General features: G+C 41.9%; 1 protein-coding gene across 2 annotated transcripts in view; it reads left to right on the top strand.

The window, feature by feature from the left end:
- GALNT17 (polypeptide N-acetylgalactosaminyltransferase 17) overlaps positions 1–19,181 on the top strand; it is a 432,211-nt gene that overhangs the window by 142,059 nt on the left and 270,971 nt on the right. The window contains exon 2 of one of the 2 annotated variants that reach the window (XM_025425743.3): positions 9,690–9,873. In XM_025425743.3, coding sequence (XP_025281528.1) covers positions 9,690–9,873 — 184 coding nt within the window. Of the gene's footprint in view, positions 1–9,689; positions 9,874–10,481; positions 10,577–19,181 lie in introns of those variants that run through there. The other variant, XM_049111043.1, reaches the window with a different exon arrangement.

The raw sequence follows: 19,181 nt of genomic DNA, 5'->3' as shown, positions 1-19,181 counted from the left end.
GCCTTAATGTTTGGAGAATTGGATGACTATTTGAGAAAAGAAATATTTAAAGCCTTGCTTCCCAGCATATATGTAGAATTTCCTCCTGATGACCTTGCCACTTGAATTATTATTGCTTTTTTTTTAGCTTAATATTGGATAGGGCAACCCTTCTCACTTTTCTTCTTTAAAAAAAAAAAAAAGCTATATGTTCTGGCCTCTGCGTTCTTCTGGGGTAATTTTAGAATTTTCGTTATGCTGCTGAAAAAAAATCTCATTTGAGGTTACATTTAACCTCTGCATTAAAGAGGAAAAATATGTGTCTCCGTTGCATTCCACCTTATACTTCAAAAACATATCTCTCTCTGCTAAGCTAGATACGTCTCATTTTATTCCCTTCAGTAGAATTTTATAATTTTCTTCCTATTGGTTAAAGTTATCTCTAAATATACTGCAATATATGTTGCTGTTATAAGATTTTTTTTAACACTGTATATTCTGGTGGGCTTATTGCTGGAATACAAAACACTGATGGCACATGACCTTTGATGTGCTCCAGCTTAGGGTTCCTGACTCAGGAGTGAAATTGCCTCCTGCTCCTTTCTTTTCTGCCCTGGAGGCACCTACTTCACAGACATGACAGTCTTCAAGGGCACCAGGGCCCTTTCATGGCCAAACCAGATGGCCTCTTTCAGGTTTGATTTCCCTGAAATCAGTTCGTCAGTGTAGACTCTTCTTTATGACTATGAATACAATGATCAGATGTAGTTTTAATTGCTCTTCTCTTAGTAGATGTTTACCTCATGGATATCTAGTGATATTTCTCAACATCAACTTTATTTTTTTAAGATTTCACTTATTTATTCATGAAAAACACAGAGAGAGAGGCAGAGAGAGAGGCAGGCTCCCTGAGGGGAGCCTGATGTAGGACTCGATCCCAGGACCCCAGGATCTCTACTGAGCCAAAGGCAGATGTTCAACTACTGAGGCACCCAGGTGCCCCTTCGACGTCAACTTTATTATGGATGACTCCAAGTTGAATCTCCAGATCTTTCTCTACTCATCCATGTAGTCAACACTTTTTAAGACCTTCCTGTGTGTCAGGCAGGCACCAGGGTGACCACATCCCTGTTCTTCATGAGGGTAGGGTGGTGCTAGACGTGGCACCGTGGGACAAGTCATCCCCTGGGGAGAGGTGGGATGCTGTATCTGTCAGGATCCCAGCAAGAAACAGATGGCACACCCAGGAGAGGTGACTAAAGAGAGTTTAGCAAAATATTTACCAAGGTTGATAGAATGACAAGTGATGGTGACTCGCCTAGGGCTAGCGACAGAGGAGGAAGCAGTTGGCATGCCATGGCCTGAAGGGGGAGCGGGGGGAGTGGTTCATGGGGCTAACTGTAACTCCAGGCTTACCCTAGGAGAAGGCTGTGTGGTAGCAGTGGTGGCAGAGAGGAGGTGACCCAACTGTTGCCCCTAACCTCTCTCTCTTTCCATCTGTCACTCTCTCCAGATGCCTCCTTTTGGTTGACTCCAACCCAAAGGCATTGATGCTTTCTCTGTAGAGATATGGGATATGAAACAAGCGAAAAGGGTGGATGGTGGATCTGGAGAGAAACATGAAGAATATTTGGTAGAGGTGCTATGGGATGACCACACTCAATTTGCTCTTGCTCCCTTCATCTTCAGCTTCTTGCCTCATAGCTCCCCTTGGATCTGCAGCCTTTGGCTGAAATAACTCATAAGGCAGTGCTTAAAGAAGCAGAGAATGACACGTCTTCCCAGACTGAGGGCAAAGCAACCACCCCTCTTTGCCCTCTTTTCTTCTCCTCCTCCTCCTCCTCCTCCTCCTCCTCCTCCTCCTCCTCCTCCTTCTTCTTCTTCTTCTTCTTCTCCCCCTCCCCTTCCTACCTCCTCCTCCTCTCCCCCTTTGCCAGTTGGGACTTCCATGCCTACAAGCACATTTTGTCTACAGTGGCTGCAGTTGCTTCTTGCCAGTTTGAGAAAGGCACTGTCAGAAGAGGAGGTTCCTGGGTGCCTGGAGTCATCCCCACTTGCTCCAGGGGCATCTCTTCCTGGCTAAGTGAAGACCAACTTGAGCCTTATTGGTGATCTTGAATAATTCTTATTTATCTTTGCCAGGAGTTTCCAGGGCCTGCAAAGTCAGCACATTCAAATGCCAGTGAAAATTTTTGCTGCTTTGTTGAACCTTTCTGGCAGATTCAATTGGGGGGAAAATGGGAGCACATGGACCACAAAATACATAATTTGTAGTTGTCACATTGCACGGTGAAGAATGATCTTTTTTGAGGCTGCTAAGTGGGTGCCTTTCATAATGGAGGGAATAATGCCACAAAAAGGAGGAAAAAACATATCTCCCTGGGAACTCTTGTTCCCTTTGTGTGGTTGGTGGGAAACGCGTTCCTAGTCTTAATTCCTATGCCATTCTGTTTCTTTCTTTTTTAAAAAAGATTTTATTTATGTGTTCATGAGAGACACACAGAGAGGGAGGCAGAAACAAAGGCAGAGGGAGAAGCAGACTCCCTGCAAGGAGCCCAATGTGGGACTCGATTCCCGGATCCTGGGATCACGCCCTGAGCCGAAGGCAGACGCACAACTGCTGAGACACCTAGGCATTCCCCTAGGCCATTTTCAAATGAATTCTGTCCCTCGCCCTTCTGCCTGCGTTGGAAAGGCTGCCCATGGAAGATGCTGGGCAAACACAGCTGAGATAAATTTTGGCTATGAGATGGCATTTAATGGACAAAAGGAGTCCTTTGTCACCAAGGGAAGGAAAAGATGTGTTAACGAACCAAACTGATGAAATTAGAGGAAGAATAAGATGTTTTCTACTAAAACTGGTCAATCATGTCCCATTCCAGTAGTCTCCTTCCTTGACTTGTGGGCTCCAGGCTGGCAGGAAAACCATGGAAGGAAGAATTTGTGACTAGTGATAAAAAGGGAAAAGCCAGGTAAATGAGCCAAAGTGTACAAAACAACAGAAAAAAACCCACTGTCAGTAGTCCTTGCATGATCTTATCTGTAATGCAAAATACCGTACACATATATCACCTACATGTCAGGTAATAATTCTCTAAAGAATTATTATAGAGTTGAATGAATGAATGAATGAATGAATCCTAGTAGCTTTCCAATGGAATGTTACCAGGACATTTGAGGTCCTTTGTGTCTCTTTTCTGCAGTTGTTTCTGGTTTCACTACATAAGTTTATACCTCTGAACTGTTTTGATTAGCTTTCAAAACTTTGTATAAATGGAATTATTTGCATGTTTACTGCTTGCTTTTCATTTGGCATCATGTCTCTGAGATTCACCCATTTATTGGCAAGCTATTTGTTTTCATTGTTGTATAGTATCTTCTTAATGAGTTTGCTACCGTTAGCTTACCACCATCATGTTTTCCATGCTGGATTCTTTCTCCGCCCCCCCCTTTTTTAAAAGCTTTTATTTATTTATTTGAGAGAGAGAGAGCAAGTGAGCACAAGCGACAGGAGTAGGAAAGGGAGAAGCAGGCTCCTCCCTGAGCTGGGAATCTGATGTGGGGCTCCATCCCAGGACCCCTGGGATCATGACCTGAGCTGAAGGCAGATGCTTAACCAACTGAGCCAGCAAGGCACCCCTGGATTCTTTCTTCCTAAATAATTTTCTGGATAGAACACGTGTGTGTGTGTGTGTGTGTGTGTGTGTGTGTGTGTGTGTGTGTGTTGGAGGTTGGAAGGAATGTTTTCTTCCATTTCCTTTATTTTTGGAAGGTCAAATAATTAATCATCTGAGTCTCCATTTCTTTATCTCTAAAGTGATCCTGGTAATGTCAGCCTTGCCTGTTTAGTACAGAAATGGATATAAAACCATTAAGAAAATTAAAGCCTAAACAGTGATCATTAATTGGTAGAGAGAAGGTGGTCGAATGGATCTATAAAGACAAGCAAGAAGTGTAACCACTTGGTTCATACTGAGATATTCATTCCTTTAAGTTGTGGTTCCTTGAAGTCTTGAGCTTCATGTGTAGATTCAGTGAGAGAGCCTGAGTATAAAGTGGAGAAGATAGAAGCCTTGAAGAACGCAGTTCCTACTCTAGATACAGTGAAATCCCTGAGCATTGTCTGTCTTTCTCCTTGCTGCTTGACCGCTGCCCGAGCCTGCCACCCCTGCCGTCTCTCATGGCTATAGCCCCTGTCAGGCTGTGGCTTCCAGGCTCATATTTTGGGCTTTATCTTCTATCTGAACTTCCATTCTTGTGTGTTTCAGCTCCCCACTGGACCTCTGACTCTATCGGAACGTCCCAGGGGTGCCCTGTAGACCACATGACCTCATCTTCTCAAACCCTCTTCTGAATGCCCCATCTTTGGGAGCGCTGTTCCCACCTGCTCATCACTCTGGAAGCCAGGCTCACTCACTTCTTCCTGCTTCGTCCCACCCTAACACTTATCTGTCTCTGCCTTGGGATGCTATCTCTTAAAATACTTCTCTAATCTCTTCTCTCCTTTTGAACACTATCACCACTGTCTTAAAATGAGGCCCCTATCGTCTCTTGTCAGCTGCTGCAAGAGCCCTGGAACTGGCCTCCTTACTGTCACAGAGGCTAGATTTTGTCCTGCTTTGTGTCTCCAACTATATCCAGAATCCTAGTCTGTTTTTCTATACCAGCCAAGGAACTTTGACAAAGTTACTACATTCTCAGACTCAGTGTCCTCATCTGTCAAACAGATAGAAATAATACCTTCCTCATGAGGTTGTCAAGAGAGTTGATGGAACAATAATACACTACATGTAAAGCACTTAGCAGGGTCCCCAGCATGCAGTAGAGCTCCTCCAAAAATGGTGGCTGTCATTACTGCTAGTGCCTGGGGTCTGTCCCTGTGCAATCCACCTTCTAGGTAAAATGTATAAGTCATTCATCAGATCTTGTAACTTTCCTTCTCTATGCTTTAGGCATCTGTCACTTACAGAGAAGAGTCTAACCTCAAGGGAAGGAGGGCCGCATAATGACTTTGGCTTTGGTGGGTTTCTTCCTCCATTAAAAAACGGTATTAAGAATTATATTTTATGACTATGTTGTTCTGATTTTAAAAGAACTTTAAACATTTTCCTGGGCCCCTAAAAGTATCGTGGGCTCTAGGTACTGTGTCTGCTGTGATGAACAAATAAATCCTCCCTGAAGGGTACAGTACCTTCTCTCTCTCTCTCTCTCTAGCTCTCTCTCTGTCATCTATCTATCTGTCTATCTATCTATCTATCTATCTCTTTTTAAATTTTTATTTATTTATGATAGTCACAGAGAGAGAGAGAGAGAGAGAGAGAGAGAGAGAGGCAGAGACATAGGCAGAGGGAGAAGCAGGCTCCATGCACTGGGAGCCCGATGTGGGATTCGATCCTGGGTCTCCAGGATCGCGCCCTGGGCCAAAGGCAGGCGCTAAACTGCTGCGCCACCCAGGGATCCCATATCTATCTATCTATCTATCTATCTATCTATCTATCTATCTATCTATCATCTATTATCTATCATCTCTCCATCCATCCACCCACTCACCCATCTATCCATTGGTCCACCCACTTACCTATCTGTCCATCTACGTACCTATCTACCTACCTACCTATTATCTGTCCTGGTCTAGTCTTGCTGAGGTTACTCCCCCCTCCACACACCTTTTATTTTCTTTAAGTTTACTCCTCTCCCTTCCCTCCCTCCCTCCTTCCCCACTTTCCACCCTCCCTTCCTTTCTTTTTTTTTCTTTCCTTCCTTTCCTTCCTTCTTGTCTTCCTTCCTCTTTCCCTCCATCTCTCCCTCCCTCTCACTTTGTCCTTCCTTCCTTCCTGTCTTTCTTTTGTGCCTGTGTGTAGACATTCATTTTTGTTCTTTTGTTTATTGTTGCTTTCTTTGGGTTTCCTCTGTTTTTCTAACTGCTTATGTTAGATACTTACCACATTAATTATCAGTTTAGATGCTTACCCTTTCCCTGTATGTGCACTGAAGGTGATATAGCTCCTTCCAAATATCATTTTAGCACTCTCCTATCCATTTTGAGATGTACTATTTCATATTCTATCCTTTGTGTGTATCTTCTGATGGCACTGCAATTCATTATTTGTTTTAGAAGTCTTTAAATTGCCAACATGTGCAGGTTCTTTGTGGTATTTTTATTACTGGTTTCTGGTTTATTCTTCTTGTTATTATTATTTTATGTTTAAAGATGAACTGAAGATAGGTTGAGGCCTTGTGGCCTGTCAATCGTGAATATGTTCCATATGCCCCTGTAGAAAATATGTACTTACTAGAAAGTCAGGTGTAAGGTCCATTAAGTTGTTTGTTGATACTGTTGTTCAGTTGTTCTGTACTGAGAGATGTGTTCATATTTCCCGCGGTGGTTGTCCATTTGTTGATTTCTCCTTATGATGCGACTGGCTTTTGCTTTATATAATTTGAAGCTATGTTGTTAGGTGCATGGTAGTACATAATTTTTAATAGCTTCCTGTTATTAGATGGATTGTTAGTTTTATAATTAGGTGATGTGATTATGTTCCGTGTTTATTGTTATTAAATATATTTATTTATTATTATTATTTATCCCCATAGAACTGTTTGCCTTAGTCTGTTTTATTTGATAGTAATAGAACCAACCCAGCTTTAAACATTTTTTTGGTATTTTCCCAGTATGTATTTTCTCCATCCATTTCCACTCGTTTTTTTTTTTTGTTTGTTTGTTTTGGTTTTTTTTTAATTCATTGCATTAGTTTCCCAAAGCTGCTGTAACAAATGATCAGTCTTGGTGGCTTAACACAACAGAAATTTGTTCTCTCACGCTGCTGGAGGCTGGAAGTTTGGAGTCAAGGTGTTAGCCAAGCCATTCTCCCTCTGGAGGCTCTAGGGAAGAATCCTTTTTTGACTCTTTCTAGCTTCTGGGAATTGATAGTAGTCCTTGGCATTCCTTGGCTTGCATTTGCATCCTCCAATGTCTGCCTCTTTTGTCTGATGGACTTCTTCCCTCTGTGTATCTGTATCTCTATATCTCTCTTCTTATGATGATGATACTAGTAATCTTAATTTGATTATATATGCAATGATCCTATTTCCAAATAAAGTTGTATTCACGAGTTTAGAGCAGACAGGGGTCCACTACTCACCCCAGTACCTTCATAATTAAATATTATTAAACATTTAAGGCATACAAAATGTCTTATATCCTGTGCATGGTGGAGCGCTACAGTCTTTTTTTTTTTTAAGATTTTATTTATTTATTCCTGAGAGACACAGAGAAAGAGAGAGAGAGGCAGAGACACAGGCAGAAGGAGAAGCAGGCTCCGTGCAGAGAGCCCGATGTGGGACTCCAGGATCCTGGGACTCCAGGACTCCTTCCTGGGCTGAAGGCAGCACTAAACCACTGAGCCACCTGGACTGCCCTACAGTCACCTTTAGTTAACAAGCAATCCATCCTTCTCTCCAACCAGCAGATGTAGTCTCAACTCTGATTGTAGCTTACCTCTGGGAGTTTGCTTTTCTTTCTTGTAAGCTCAGCTATGTCTCTAAAGTATTATAAAATATTGTAAAAGTTTTTTATTCAGTTTACTGGAAACTTTTCATGTTGTTTAACCTCTCATCTTGTTGGAAACAGAATTGTCTATCACCAGTGGGTTTTCTTTTGTAGCTTTATTGAGATTTTTCACATACCATGTCATTCTTCCACCTAAAAAGTGTGCAATATAGTGGTTTTTAGTGTATTCACAAGGTTATGCACATAACACTACAGTCCAACTCCAAGACATTATCATCACCATCCCTATTTCCCTCCCCGATCTCCTCAGCCTGAAACAGGCACTGATCTACTTTCTGTGAGATTTGTCTATACTGTATATTTCATATAAATAGAATCATATGATATGTGGTCTTTCCTGACCAGCATTGTTTACTTAGCATAATGTTTCAAAGTTTGTTCACGTCCTAGTGTATATCACTAATTCCTTCTTTTTTGTTGCTAAATAATATCTGATGGTATGGTTTGACATTTTGTTTATTCATTTGTCAGTTGATAGACATTCAGCTAATATGAATAATGCTCCTGTGAACATTTCCGTGCCAGTTTTTGTGTGGGCAGATCTTTTCATTTGTCTTGGGTATATATGCAGGAATGGAGTTGCTGAGTCATGTGATAAAATGATGCTTAGGATTTGAAGAACTGCCAAAACCATTTCCCCAGGTCCTTGCACCATCTTACATTTGTACCAGTAACGTTCTATGACGAGATTTTAAAACCCAGCACAGGTGTTTGTATGTGACATGGGAAGGGTTCTTAAAGATTTTTGAGCATTGTGAAAGTGAGGTTATTGGGGTGTTTGTGGCACGTTGAGGTGGGATGAGGGTTCAAAGCCCAGGAAACAGGTGGGAAATGTTGGAATAATCTAATGCTCACTTGATGGTGCCTTGATGGGGATAATGGCAGGCAGAAATGTCAGGGTTTCCTAAAGCTCACAGTGGACAGTGGAAATGATTCTCAGGTGGAAAAATGATGTTCACTTGAGAGCAACTCTGAGATGCTTGCTCGACCTTTGCTGGATCTTGACATAACAGAAAATACCTTTCTGTTTTCAGAGAAGTGGTCAAGTCTTGCCATTGTGTGATAGAGCCCTGTTCTGCGACTGGAGCAGATTTGTTGGCCTTTGGCTGGTCTGGGGATGCCTTCCTGGGAGGTTTGAATCATCCTCAGCTCTGTGGGCTGCCCATCATGAAAGCTGAGGGCACTGTTCACATCTCTGCTCCGTGTTCTTCCTGCCAGGAGCAGCAATGGGACTTGTGTGGATATTAAGTGTGTGTGTGTGTGTGTGTGTGTGTGTGCATGTGTATGTGTATACACACATGTCTGAGTGTGTACTGAGTAGCTTAAGCATTTGAAATGGCAAAAGGGAATGAGAACCCTTAACAACAAAAGTTTTCTAGCCAAGAAGTAAAACTTCCCATAACTCTTGGATTTCAAAATTGCCCATCAAGCTGTTTATCGTATAATGGAACAGTAGGTATAAAGCTGCCACCTTGCTGGGAACTCCCAATTGCTCAGGGAGGCTTGCTACAGAGGCCTCCTACTCTGCTTGGCATGGTTATCACCCTTATGGTTTTTTTTCCCCTCTATGATTTATTCTTAAGCATATTGTATTTCCTTTTGCCGTTTAGATGAAATTTAAGTAAAACCATTAGGTAAAGAATGGTGTCAGGTTGTTACTTTAAACTTGTGATAAAATCCATCTGTATGTCATTCTCTGTTCAAATGAAGTAAAGACACCTGTGGTTTGGCAGTTCCAGGTACCGGCTGTCCTTCTTGTGTGTTGTGTGCGGAGCTCGTGGAAGTGTCCCGTGGAGAAAGGAATGTAGGCACTCTGATGGCTCCACTTTTGTCCCATCCTGTGTGACCTTCTTGGTCTGCATTTCTTCCAGTTTCAGTAATCTCTCCTGTTTGTAAATCCCTGCCCACTGAGTTCCCCCAGAGGAGGAAGAGGCTCCTTACTGGGAATTAGACTTAATCTCGGTGACCCTGACCTTATGTAGGATGAATGGGTTCAGGGCCTATACCTGGAATGACAGATTGAGGACCCAATTACCTGTGACAGGTAATGTTAGAATTTCCGCTGAAGCTGTATCTGAGCTTGAGTGCCATATCCTGATGTGGTGGTTTTCAAATTATTCTTTTTCCTTCCTTTTTCTAGGCTTATCCAAATCCCTTGGGCTCATCGAAGGTTATGGTGGGCGGGGCAAAGGGGGCCTTCCTGCTACCCTGTCCCCGGCTGAAGAGGAGAAAGCCAAGGGCCCCCATGAGAAGTATGGCTACAATTCCTACCTCAGTGAAAAAATTTCACTGGATCGTTCCATTCCGGATTATCGTCCTACCAAGTAAGTTCTAATTGAGTCATTCAGAGTGGCTTGCTGTCATGTGATGGGTGCAGCCCCGAGTCTGTGACATGTTCTCATGTATCTTGTCACTAGCACAGGGGCTTCTGTCTCAGTCTCCTTCACGGTCAACAAACCTAGTACCAGGGATTATGAAATATGATCTAAGTATTGTATTTATTGCCAAAAAAGTAATTCAGAAACGCATGGGAAAGTTCTCTATATAAAAAGTTTTAAGTAAAAAATAAAAAGCCCATGATCTCATTACTGAGAGACAGCAGTCAGTTAAATCTCAGCATCTTGTGTTTGAGTTGATTTTCTATAGAGTATGAGCATGCACCCCGATGCATTGTTTGTATCCTCTTTTCATTTAATATTATTTCATGAACACTTTCTGATGTCATTAATTATGATTGATGATGATTGTCATTATGACCATTTTGATCATTATTTCCGTTGTTGGAAATTTAGGTTATTGTTGGTTTGTCATCATTATAAATAACAATTTGATGAATATCTTCCCACTCACATCCTCGTATGTAGTGATTTGGTATTTACTTTCTCAACCCACACTTCTAAAAGTATAAGCCTTATACCACGTCATAGGGATACTTCTGGAAGCTCTAGACACATGTTGGGATACTGTCCTCCAGAACGTTTATGGCAATCCACACTCAGTTTCAGAAATGCTCTGCCAAGCTGATGGGTGAGAAAGGGCATTCTGTGATTGTTTCAACTTTCCCTGTTTTGTTTCAGCCTTTCCTTTTAACCAATTGTGTTTGTGTCTTGGTTGTCTCATGAAACGTCTTTGTTCTATGAGCTCAGATTTAAGAATTATTATTTTTTTCTACTTGGGAAGTAGAGAAGAGGGATGGGTCATGGAATTAAGATGCTAGAAGAAAGCGTGTTTCTAGGCAAGTATCCACGTTGGCTTAACAGATTCTTTGTTTTGTGTTAGATTTGTAGTGTCTCTTTTTTTCCCCATTTAGACTGTGCCCTTGCTTAGAAGAGATTATTTCTTTTTCAAATGGATTTTGTATAAATCAGTTAAGTATCCTGGTTACTGAGAAAAATAGATTCAAGATAAAGAAAATTATCTTAAATGGATTTAAAATTGCAGCATTAGCCGAGAAACCTGTTAAGTCTCTCTCTGCCTAATAAACATATATTCATTTTGAATCGCTCAGAAAACATACATCACCCCTGTTGGAAGCTATTTTGTGTTCTTGGACTTTTGCTCTCAAACACATCTGGCTGTTTTCGTTTCCTGGTGCTCTCTGATTAGCCTTTCATATTTGGACGTTGGCAAATAAACAGAGCCTTTTTTTTCTTTTTTCTTTTGGCCTTCCTTTGAGAATGAAAATGTTTCTAACATGGAGCTTACTGGAAGTGGGTCAGTTGAACACATATCAGTGAGCACCTATTAAGATGCCAGATGGCTTTTCACACACTAGAGGCAGAACATTGGAGAAGACACAGTCCTTGCCTACTTACTTGTTATCCAGGGAGAGAGGCAGACTTATAGTCAGATTGATTCAACACAGTGGTCTATGTGGTGTGTGTCAAGCCAGAGATATATACAGGCTGTGCGGGGAGGATCTGGAAGGTTTCCTGCTGGAGATGATGCCTGAAGCTGATCTTTACGTGTCACCATGGGTTGGGAAATGGACAAAAGAAAAAGAAAAGAAATGGACCAGATGGGGGAACAGCAAGAGCAGAGTTGGGAGCAAACAAAAGCATGGTGTGCTGAGAGGGGTGGGGAGCTATGGCTCCCAGTGCTCTGTACATTAGCATGGTTTCTTCAACAGACCCCTTGTATCTGACCCCTCTTGGAACTTCAGTAAGATGACAGGAAAGAGCTGGAGAGGATGGTGATCTACAACGGACAACTGAACAGGTTAGGGAATGATAGCAGGGAAGAAACACCCACAGAATTTGGGCAGATGGAAAGAGAGGGGATGAATGAATGGTACTGATGACAGAGTGGGTGAAGCTAGGACCCAACCTCCTGCATGTGGTGGGCAGTGGTGGGAAGAGCTGAAGAATGCAGGCAGCCTCATCACACCTCAGAACCTCAGGGACCTGGGCATTGGAGGTTCTGGCTATTTCCAATGGCTGGGAAGTGGATTTGAAAGGAAGCATTGCAGATGCTTTCTTTCTCTAGAAGCGCACAGCCAGGGGCTACCCTTCCCTACCTGGCAGAGTTTGGGAGAGACACTCTCAGGAAAAGGTGAACTCTGGGCTAGAGCTCATAAGATGTAGCCTAGGACAGAGGGTAAGGCTCCGTGCCATCTGGGGCACCCTCACCATCATTACCCCCCAGGCTTTCACACCCCTATAATCAGCATGTGGAAGGGATCTCTTCTGAAGAAACCAGCCTCAGAAAAAGCCAATAGATGTGATCATTGGCTTCCTCCCCAAATGACTGAGTTCTGCTCACTCTTAGTAAGGCAAGCTTGTTGTAAAGCTCCATTTGTCTCCACGTACCTGTCTCCCTCTGAAATAAGACAGAAGAGCCAGGATCCCTGGACATCTCAAAGTGTCTCAGTTACAAAAGACCTTAACAACAGCAGCAACAATAGAAAAGGTACATAGGGGAGGAGGAGACTGTGAACTTTAAAACTATAATTAGTGAGTTAGGTTATGGAATGTCTTATTTTATTCACCAAATAAGAACCAAGTAAGTTAGAGAGGGAGACAAACCATGAGAGACTCCTAACTCTGGGAAACAAACTAAGGGTTACAGGAGAGGAGGTGGGCGTGGGCTTGGGGGAACTGGGTGATGGGCACTGAGGAGGGCACTTGATGGGATGAGCACTGGACATTATACTATATGTTGGCAAGTTGAATTTAAATAAAAATAAAGTAATAAAGTAAAGTAAAAATAAAGTAAAAAAGAAGTCTTGCAAGTTAAAAATAAGATAGGAATACATTAATAAAAGAGTGGAAGATAGCATTGAGAAGAACTGACAGATGGAAAAAAATGAAAAATAGGACAAAAAATAAAGCAGGAGGTCAGTCCAGCAGATTCAACATTAACTAATAAGAATATCAGAAAGAGAACAGAGAAAATGGGAAGAAGAAAATTGACAGACCAGTGATGGAGCACAATTTCCCAGGCCCGTAGGACATGAGCTTTCAGATTAGGAGGTCCTCCCCTGGGTCTACAGAATGAATGAAAAGAGAAATTAAACCCACATGAAATGTGAATCTTTTTGTGCAACTCCTCAGAGCACACTACTGTTTTCCAGCTGAGATGCCGCCTGATTTGTGAATCATTTCATAAAGGCAGTTAGGTCTTCAGATTTTACTGATTTATTTATTTTTTAAAGATAAAGACAGAGAGTCAGTGTGTGAGTGGAGAGAGGAACAGAGGAAGAGAGAGAGAGCATCTCAAGCAGATTCCCCACTGAGCACAGAGCCCAACACAGGGTTGGATCTCAGGATCCCGAGATTGTGACCTGAGCTGAAATCAAGAGACAGACACTGAACCAGCTGAGCCACCCAGGCACCACTGATCCTCAAAATTAAAAAAAAAAAGTCAATATAAAAATTCAGAATCAGTAAATACATTTAAGCAGGGCCTCCACGTGCACCTCTCCTGCATCTGTTTTCAGGAAGCTACTCAAGGATGTGCTCCAGTAAAACAAGGGGGTAAAGTAAGAAAGAGAATAATAGTATTGAAGAAACAGGGGACCCAAACAGGAGAGTACAAAAGGCAGATCCCAAAAAGCCAATAAAGGGATGTTCCAGGGTCACATTTCAGGGTGACAGCTATGTAGCCGGCCAGGAGAACCACCATTCCACACTGGAACAGGGGGATAGAGGGCTTTGGAGGAGGGCAAAGGAGGCCAGGGGATAGAATTATTTTATTACCTAGTGTTTTTGACTACATTAAGAATTATTATTATTATTATTATTATTATTATTATTATTGACACATAATTGACACACTACCTTATATTAGTTTCAAGTGTGCAACATAATGATTCGATGTTTGTATATACTGTTGAGTAATCACCATAAGTCTAGTTAATGTCTGTCAGTACACATAGTTGCAGGTTGTTTTTTCTCATAATGAGAACTTCTGAAATCTACTATCTTAGTAACTCTCATATGGGTGATACAGTATTTTTAACTATAGTCATCATGCTGTATTTGACAGCCCCAGGACTTACTTATTTTATATAACTGGAAGTTTCTTCCTTTTGACCCCTTTCACCCGTTTGGCCTCCTCCCAACCCCACCTGCCTCTGGCAACTACCAATCTGTTCTCAGTAGCATTGAACTTATTTTGTTTGTTTTTAGCTTCCACATATAAGTGAAGTCATACAGTATTTGTCTTTCTCTGTTTGACTTATTTTGCTTATCCTAATGCCCTCAGGTTCCATCCACATTGTCACAAATGGCAGGATTTCATTTTTTTAAATAGTGGAATAGTAGCCATTATGTGTGTGTGTGTGTGTGTGTGTGATATTTTCTTTATTCACTCATCCAGTGATGGACACTTAGATTGTTTCCATTTCTTGGGTTTTGTGAATAATACTGCAATGAGCATGGGGGTGCATATATCTTTTTGAATTAGTACTTTAATTTTTTTTTGGATAAATACCGCAAAATGGGATTGCTGGATCATATGGTAGTTCTATTTTTTACTTTTTTGAGGAATTTTCATACTGTCTTCAACAGTGGCTGCACCAATTTGCATTCCCCACCAACAGTGCACAAAGATTCCCTTTTCTCCATGTCCTTGCTAACACTTGTTTCTTGTGTTTTTGATATCAGTCAGGTGTGAGATGGTCTCTTGCCATTTTGATTTGCATTTCCTTTGTGATTAGTGATGGGGAGCATCTTTTCATGTACCTTTTGGCCATCTGTATGTCTTCTTTGGAAAGATGTCTGCTTAGATCTTCTGCCCACTTTCTAATTGGATCGTTTGATTTTTTTTTTTATCAGGTTGTCTGAGTTCTTGATAAATTTTGATATGAATCCCTAATCAGATATATGACTTACAAATATTTTCTTCCATTCAGTAGGTTGCCTTTTTGTGATTTTTTTTTTTTTTTTTTTTTTTGGCTGTGGAGAAGCTTTTTAGTTTGATGTAGTTCCACTTGTTTATTTGTTTTCCCTTGGCTTCGCAAGATTTTTAAAAACCATTCTTTAGGAAAGTTTGGGACTTAAGTTAGTGATAGAAACAGAAAGGGAAAAAGAAGCTTCTGACAAAGCAAAGCAATAGTTAGCCACAAGAAAAATCCAAGAGTTTCTCAAGAAAGGAATTGTAATTTTCTATACTCTGGCTCAACTGGGCACAATAGAGTCACACAAATGTAAATATTGGATATTTACTTACTTGCAAATTATGATATGGCTGTGTTGGAAAAAGGAGGAGGGCAAAATGTGTGTGTGAGGTGTGGGGAGTATAAGACCATTAAATCTTGGGCACCTGGGTTGCTCAGTGGTTGAGCTTCTGCCTTTGGCTCAGGGCGTGATCCCCGGATCCTGGGATTGACTCCGCATCAGGCTCCTCCTAAGGAAGCTACTTCTCCTTGTGCCTGTGTCTCTGCCTCTCTTTGTGTCTCTCATGAATAAATAAAAATCTTTTAAAAAAAAAGACCATTAAATCTTTATCCTTAGAAACAGAAAAACCAGTTGCAAATGTGGCAAATTTAAATGTCAAGAAATAGAGGCATCATCGTGATTTAGGCATGTGGAGATTACAGAAATGAGATGGGAAAGTGCATGTTTTGTTTTCACAACACAAAAGTTTAACTAAGCAATAAGCATAAACCTACACAAAAAAATCAAGGCTGCCCAGGAAAGGTGGAAGTATGGTAGCAGAAAGAGGTGGAGAAGAAAGGAACAGGTGGGTTGGATGACATACATGACCACATTTGCCTTTTTAGATTATCCTGGCAGCTGTCTGGAGGATACATTGGAAGGTGGAATTGGAGATGAATTTGGGAGATTGCCCACAGTCCAGATATGGTAACCAGAGGCACCACTGTAAAGTCTGGGCTCCACCACAAAAGTTACTGAATTAACCTTCATTAATTGCAGATTAACCCTTGCCATTGAAGAGTGACAAAGGATGTGCATGTGGAAGCTACTCTTTGATATTTGAGCCTTGAGGATGTGAAGGGCGGTACCTGTCTGGGGCCAGAGTAGCTTCCTTTCTCCCGTGCAGTCCAAGCCCAAGAGGAAGTATCCCCGATGGATGAGATCCTTTTTTGGGAAGCTCCCCAAAAGCCTTCCCAAGTGTAGAGGACTCAAATCAGTTAGTTTCATCACAATTTTGTCCAGAACCTTATGTTGCTTTAATTCCTACCACGTTATTATCATGCTACTCTTAAGAAAATTGTTTTTCTTATAGACGTGAGTGAATTTTTAGATAGTAGTGGGATTAACCACTTGCTTGTCATATTTCACGAAAATGGATTCCAAAATGTTGTTTTCCGTTTCAATTGTGTGAGGCTTTTTTCTTCCACTGGACAGATAGTTTAAATTTCTATGAATCCCATACTGTCAATCTTGCCAATTTCATTTCTTCACTGCTTTAAAGCTGAGAAAGCTATCGTCCCTCAGAAATACTTATAAATATTCTATTCTGTTCATGTTGCTTTTCCGTGACTCTTGTTTTTTGCTCCTTCATCCATCTAGAGTTTATTTTGGCATATGGTACAAGGTATGTATCTTTTGTTTAAAATGTCTCTCCATTTTTTTTTTCAAAGAAGCTTTTTCCAAAAGAAAAATCTGTAAATAACTCTTTCATTTGGAGATGCTGGATGTGATGCAGTTTATATGTTTTCTATATCTAGGCTTATTTTCTTTTTTTTTTTTTTTTAGGCTTATTTTCTAAGCTGTATGCTGTTCCCCTGGTCTCTATTGGTTTTTTTTCCCCTTTCTTTCTTTGTTTTTAAATAAATTATTAAAAAATGATTTTTGAGCGAAGTCTCCAATTGGCCAGGCAGTGTGCTGGCAGCGTGGGGAGGAGCCAGGTGCGCTTGGCCATGTAGGAAATTGGAGCGTGTGGTGAGGGGCAGGTGGCAGAGGAGTTCACCGGGGTCAGGGGGCAGCATGGAGGAAGCCTTGGAGCAGGGATTGCTCCTGCAGGGAGAGGGCAGGGCATTTCAAAGAGAACAGCCTGTGCCGGAGGATGGACAGGTTCTTGGATTTGGGGGTGAGGGGAACAGCACACAAGCTTCTAGCGGGAGCAGACTTTCTAGAGGGAATTATGGAAGGAGAGATCCAAGGGGAAGCAGGTGGCCAGGTTGGGAGGCGCCTCATGCGCCAGCCTGGGTTCCGGAGGGGACTTTCTCATCATCAGTGGACGCCAATGAAGGATTGGGGCAAGATGGTACTATTGGTATGATCCCTTTGCTGACAAAAGAGATAATGATTAACTGTGGGAGGAATGCGTAGGCTAGGCCAGAACAGATGGAGGCTGGCGGCAGGCTGGTTAAACAGATTTAGTCTCTTCTCCATCCACTCAGCGTTTGTTGAGTGCCAACTGAGTGCTAGGCATCGCCTGATGGAGAGGATGTTATTACTCTAATAATAGAGTGAGCATTTTATTATTAATGTACCATTTTTATGGAAATGGCTTCTCTGTAGCAAACCAAGGACTAAGGGTTGGAGTGGACGGGCTAGATTCAAGAAAAACTTTCTGAGACTCAGCCAGATGAGGCGAATAATTGGATATGGATGAAGTGGGTGCAATCAGAAGTTTCTAGCTTGGGAGACAGAGTGAAGTGATTTCATTAACTGGGAGAGTCCTGCAGAGGCCCAGGCTTTGTGTGGAAGATGGCAGTTTTGCTTGTCCAGGTTTCCCCTTAGTTATAATTTTCCTGAGGCAACCACATGAGACGAATCTGTCTGGCTTTATTCATTATGTGACGAGGTGTGTGCGAATGAAGTGGTGACATTTGGTGACACTGGAAGCCAGATAGGGCTTTAGAAACCCCACTCCTAAGATGCCTGGGTGGCTCAGTGATTGAGCGTCTGCCTTCGGCTCAGGTCATGATCCTGGGGTCCTAGGATCAAGTCCTGCTCCGGGCTCCCCGCATCAGGTTCCCTGTATCAGATTCCCTGCAGGAAGCCTGCTTCTCCCTCTGACTGTGTCTCTGCCTCTCTCTTTGTGTCTCTCATGAATAAATGAATAAAATCTTAAAAACAAACAAATAAAACCCACTCCCATCCCTTGCAGAGATATGCCATTCTACATCCTATTGTGGCACATTAATGATCTGCTCACCCGGTGATCTGGTAATATGGGGGTGGCACTGTCCAGCAGCACACAGATCCATCTGTGCTCATTTAAAGCCACCACTGAGATCCTTTTTATGGCTGCCCTCCTCCTCCCAGATCGTGTTGGTAATTTATGGGCAGTTTCTACTGCTGTTATCTTCAATTTCTCCTTTGGCTTCTTGCTTATAAATCCAGACGTCAGGTTTCTTTGGAATTCATTTTGCTTCACTCAGAAAGTCCCCTCTTTGCTTTGTTGCCACAAATTCTAACCTGTTATATTCCAATAACGTCTGCATTGGGCACACACTGCTTGCAACGTCTGTGGACCATCTTCGTGTCATGTCCAGTGGATCAGATCACTGCGCCTTTGGGTATGGAGCTCAGGAGGGATTTCCAGGCTGACTATGGAGATTGGAGAATCATCCAAGTCCAGTGGGTATCTTAGGTTGAGTCCATGTGTGTATGTGAGTTATGGTATTATAATTACCCGATTAAGTTTTCCATCTCCCGTGGAATCTTGATTATTGAATTTGTGACTGGGCTTTTATTTTTTTTCTGAATCATTCTTCTGATGATTGATATCCTGTGTCTCATAGGTTAGTTTTCCAATAGAGCAGAAGTACCTCAAAAAGAAGGTCAAGGAGCATGTGTTAAACTTTGTCTTTCACAGATGTGGGCACAAAGGGCAACTGTCCCATAAATACTTGTTGGTCGACATTGTAAGGCGGTACATGCTTAGGAGTGTCTCTGAATCACTGACCACAATAATTATTCCCTTTTATTGACTGCCTTTTATGTTTTGTCACTGTGCTGCATGTTTTATTGATCTTGTTTAAATTTAACTGCTCTCTGAAGTAACTGCTCCCATCTCTGTTTTATAAATGAGGTGAGGGGGGTTAGGAGACGTTGAGCAACCTGCCTGAGGTCACACAGCTGGTAAGTGCTGGAGCCTGGAAGAGAAATTCTGAGTCTTAGAAACAAGACAGTTTCTTTGGGGAATTGTGTGTGTGTGTGTGCGTGTGTGTCTGTGCATGTGTGTGTGTGTGTGTGTGTGTGTGTATACTCAC

The sequence above is a fragment of the Canis lupus genome, chromosome 6 (genome assembly GCF_003254725.2).
Source record: "Canis lupus dingo isolate Sandy chromosome 6, ASM325472v2, whole genome shotgun sequence".
NCBI classification, from domain to species: domain Eukaryota; kingdom Metazoa; phylum Chordata; class Mammalia; order Carnivora; family Canidae; genus Canis; species Canis lupus.
The sequence above is the reverse complement of the archived record's forward strand: the minus strand, read 5'-3'. Positions and strand labels throughout refer to the sequence as shown.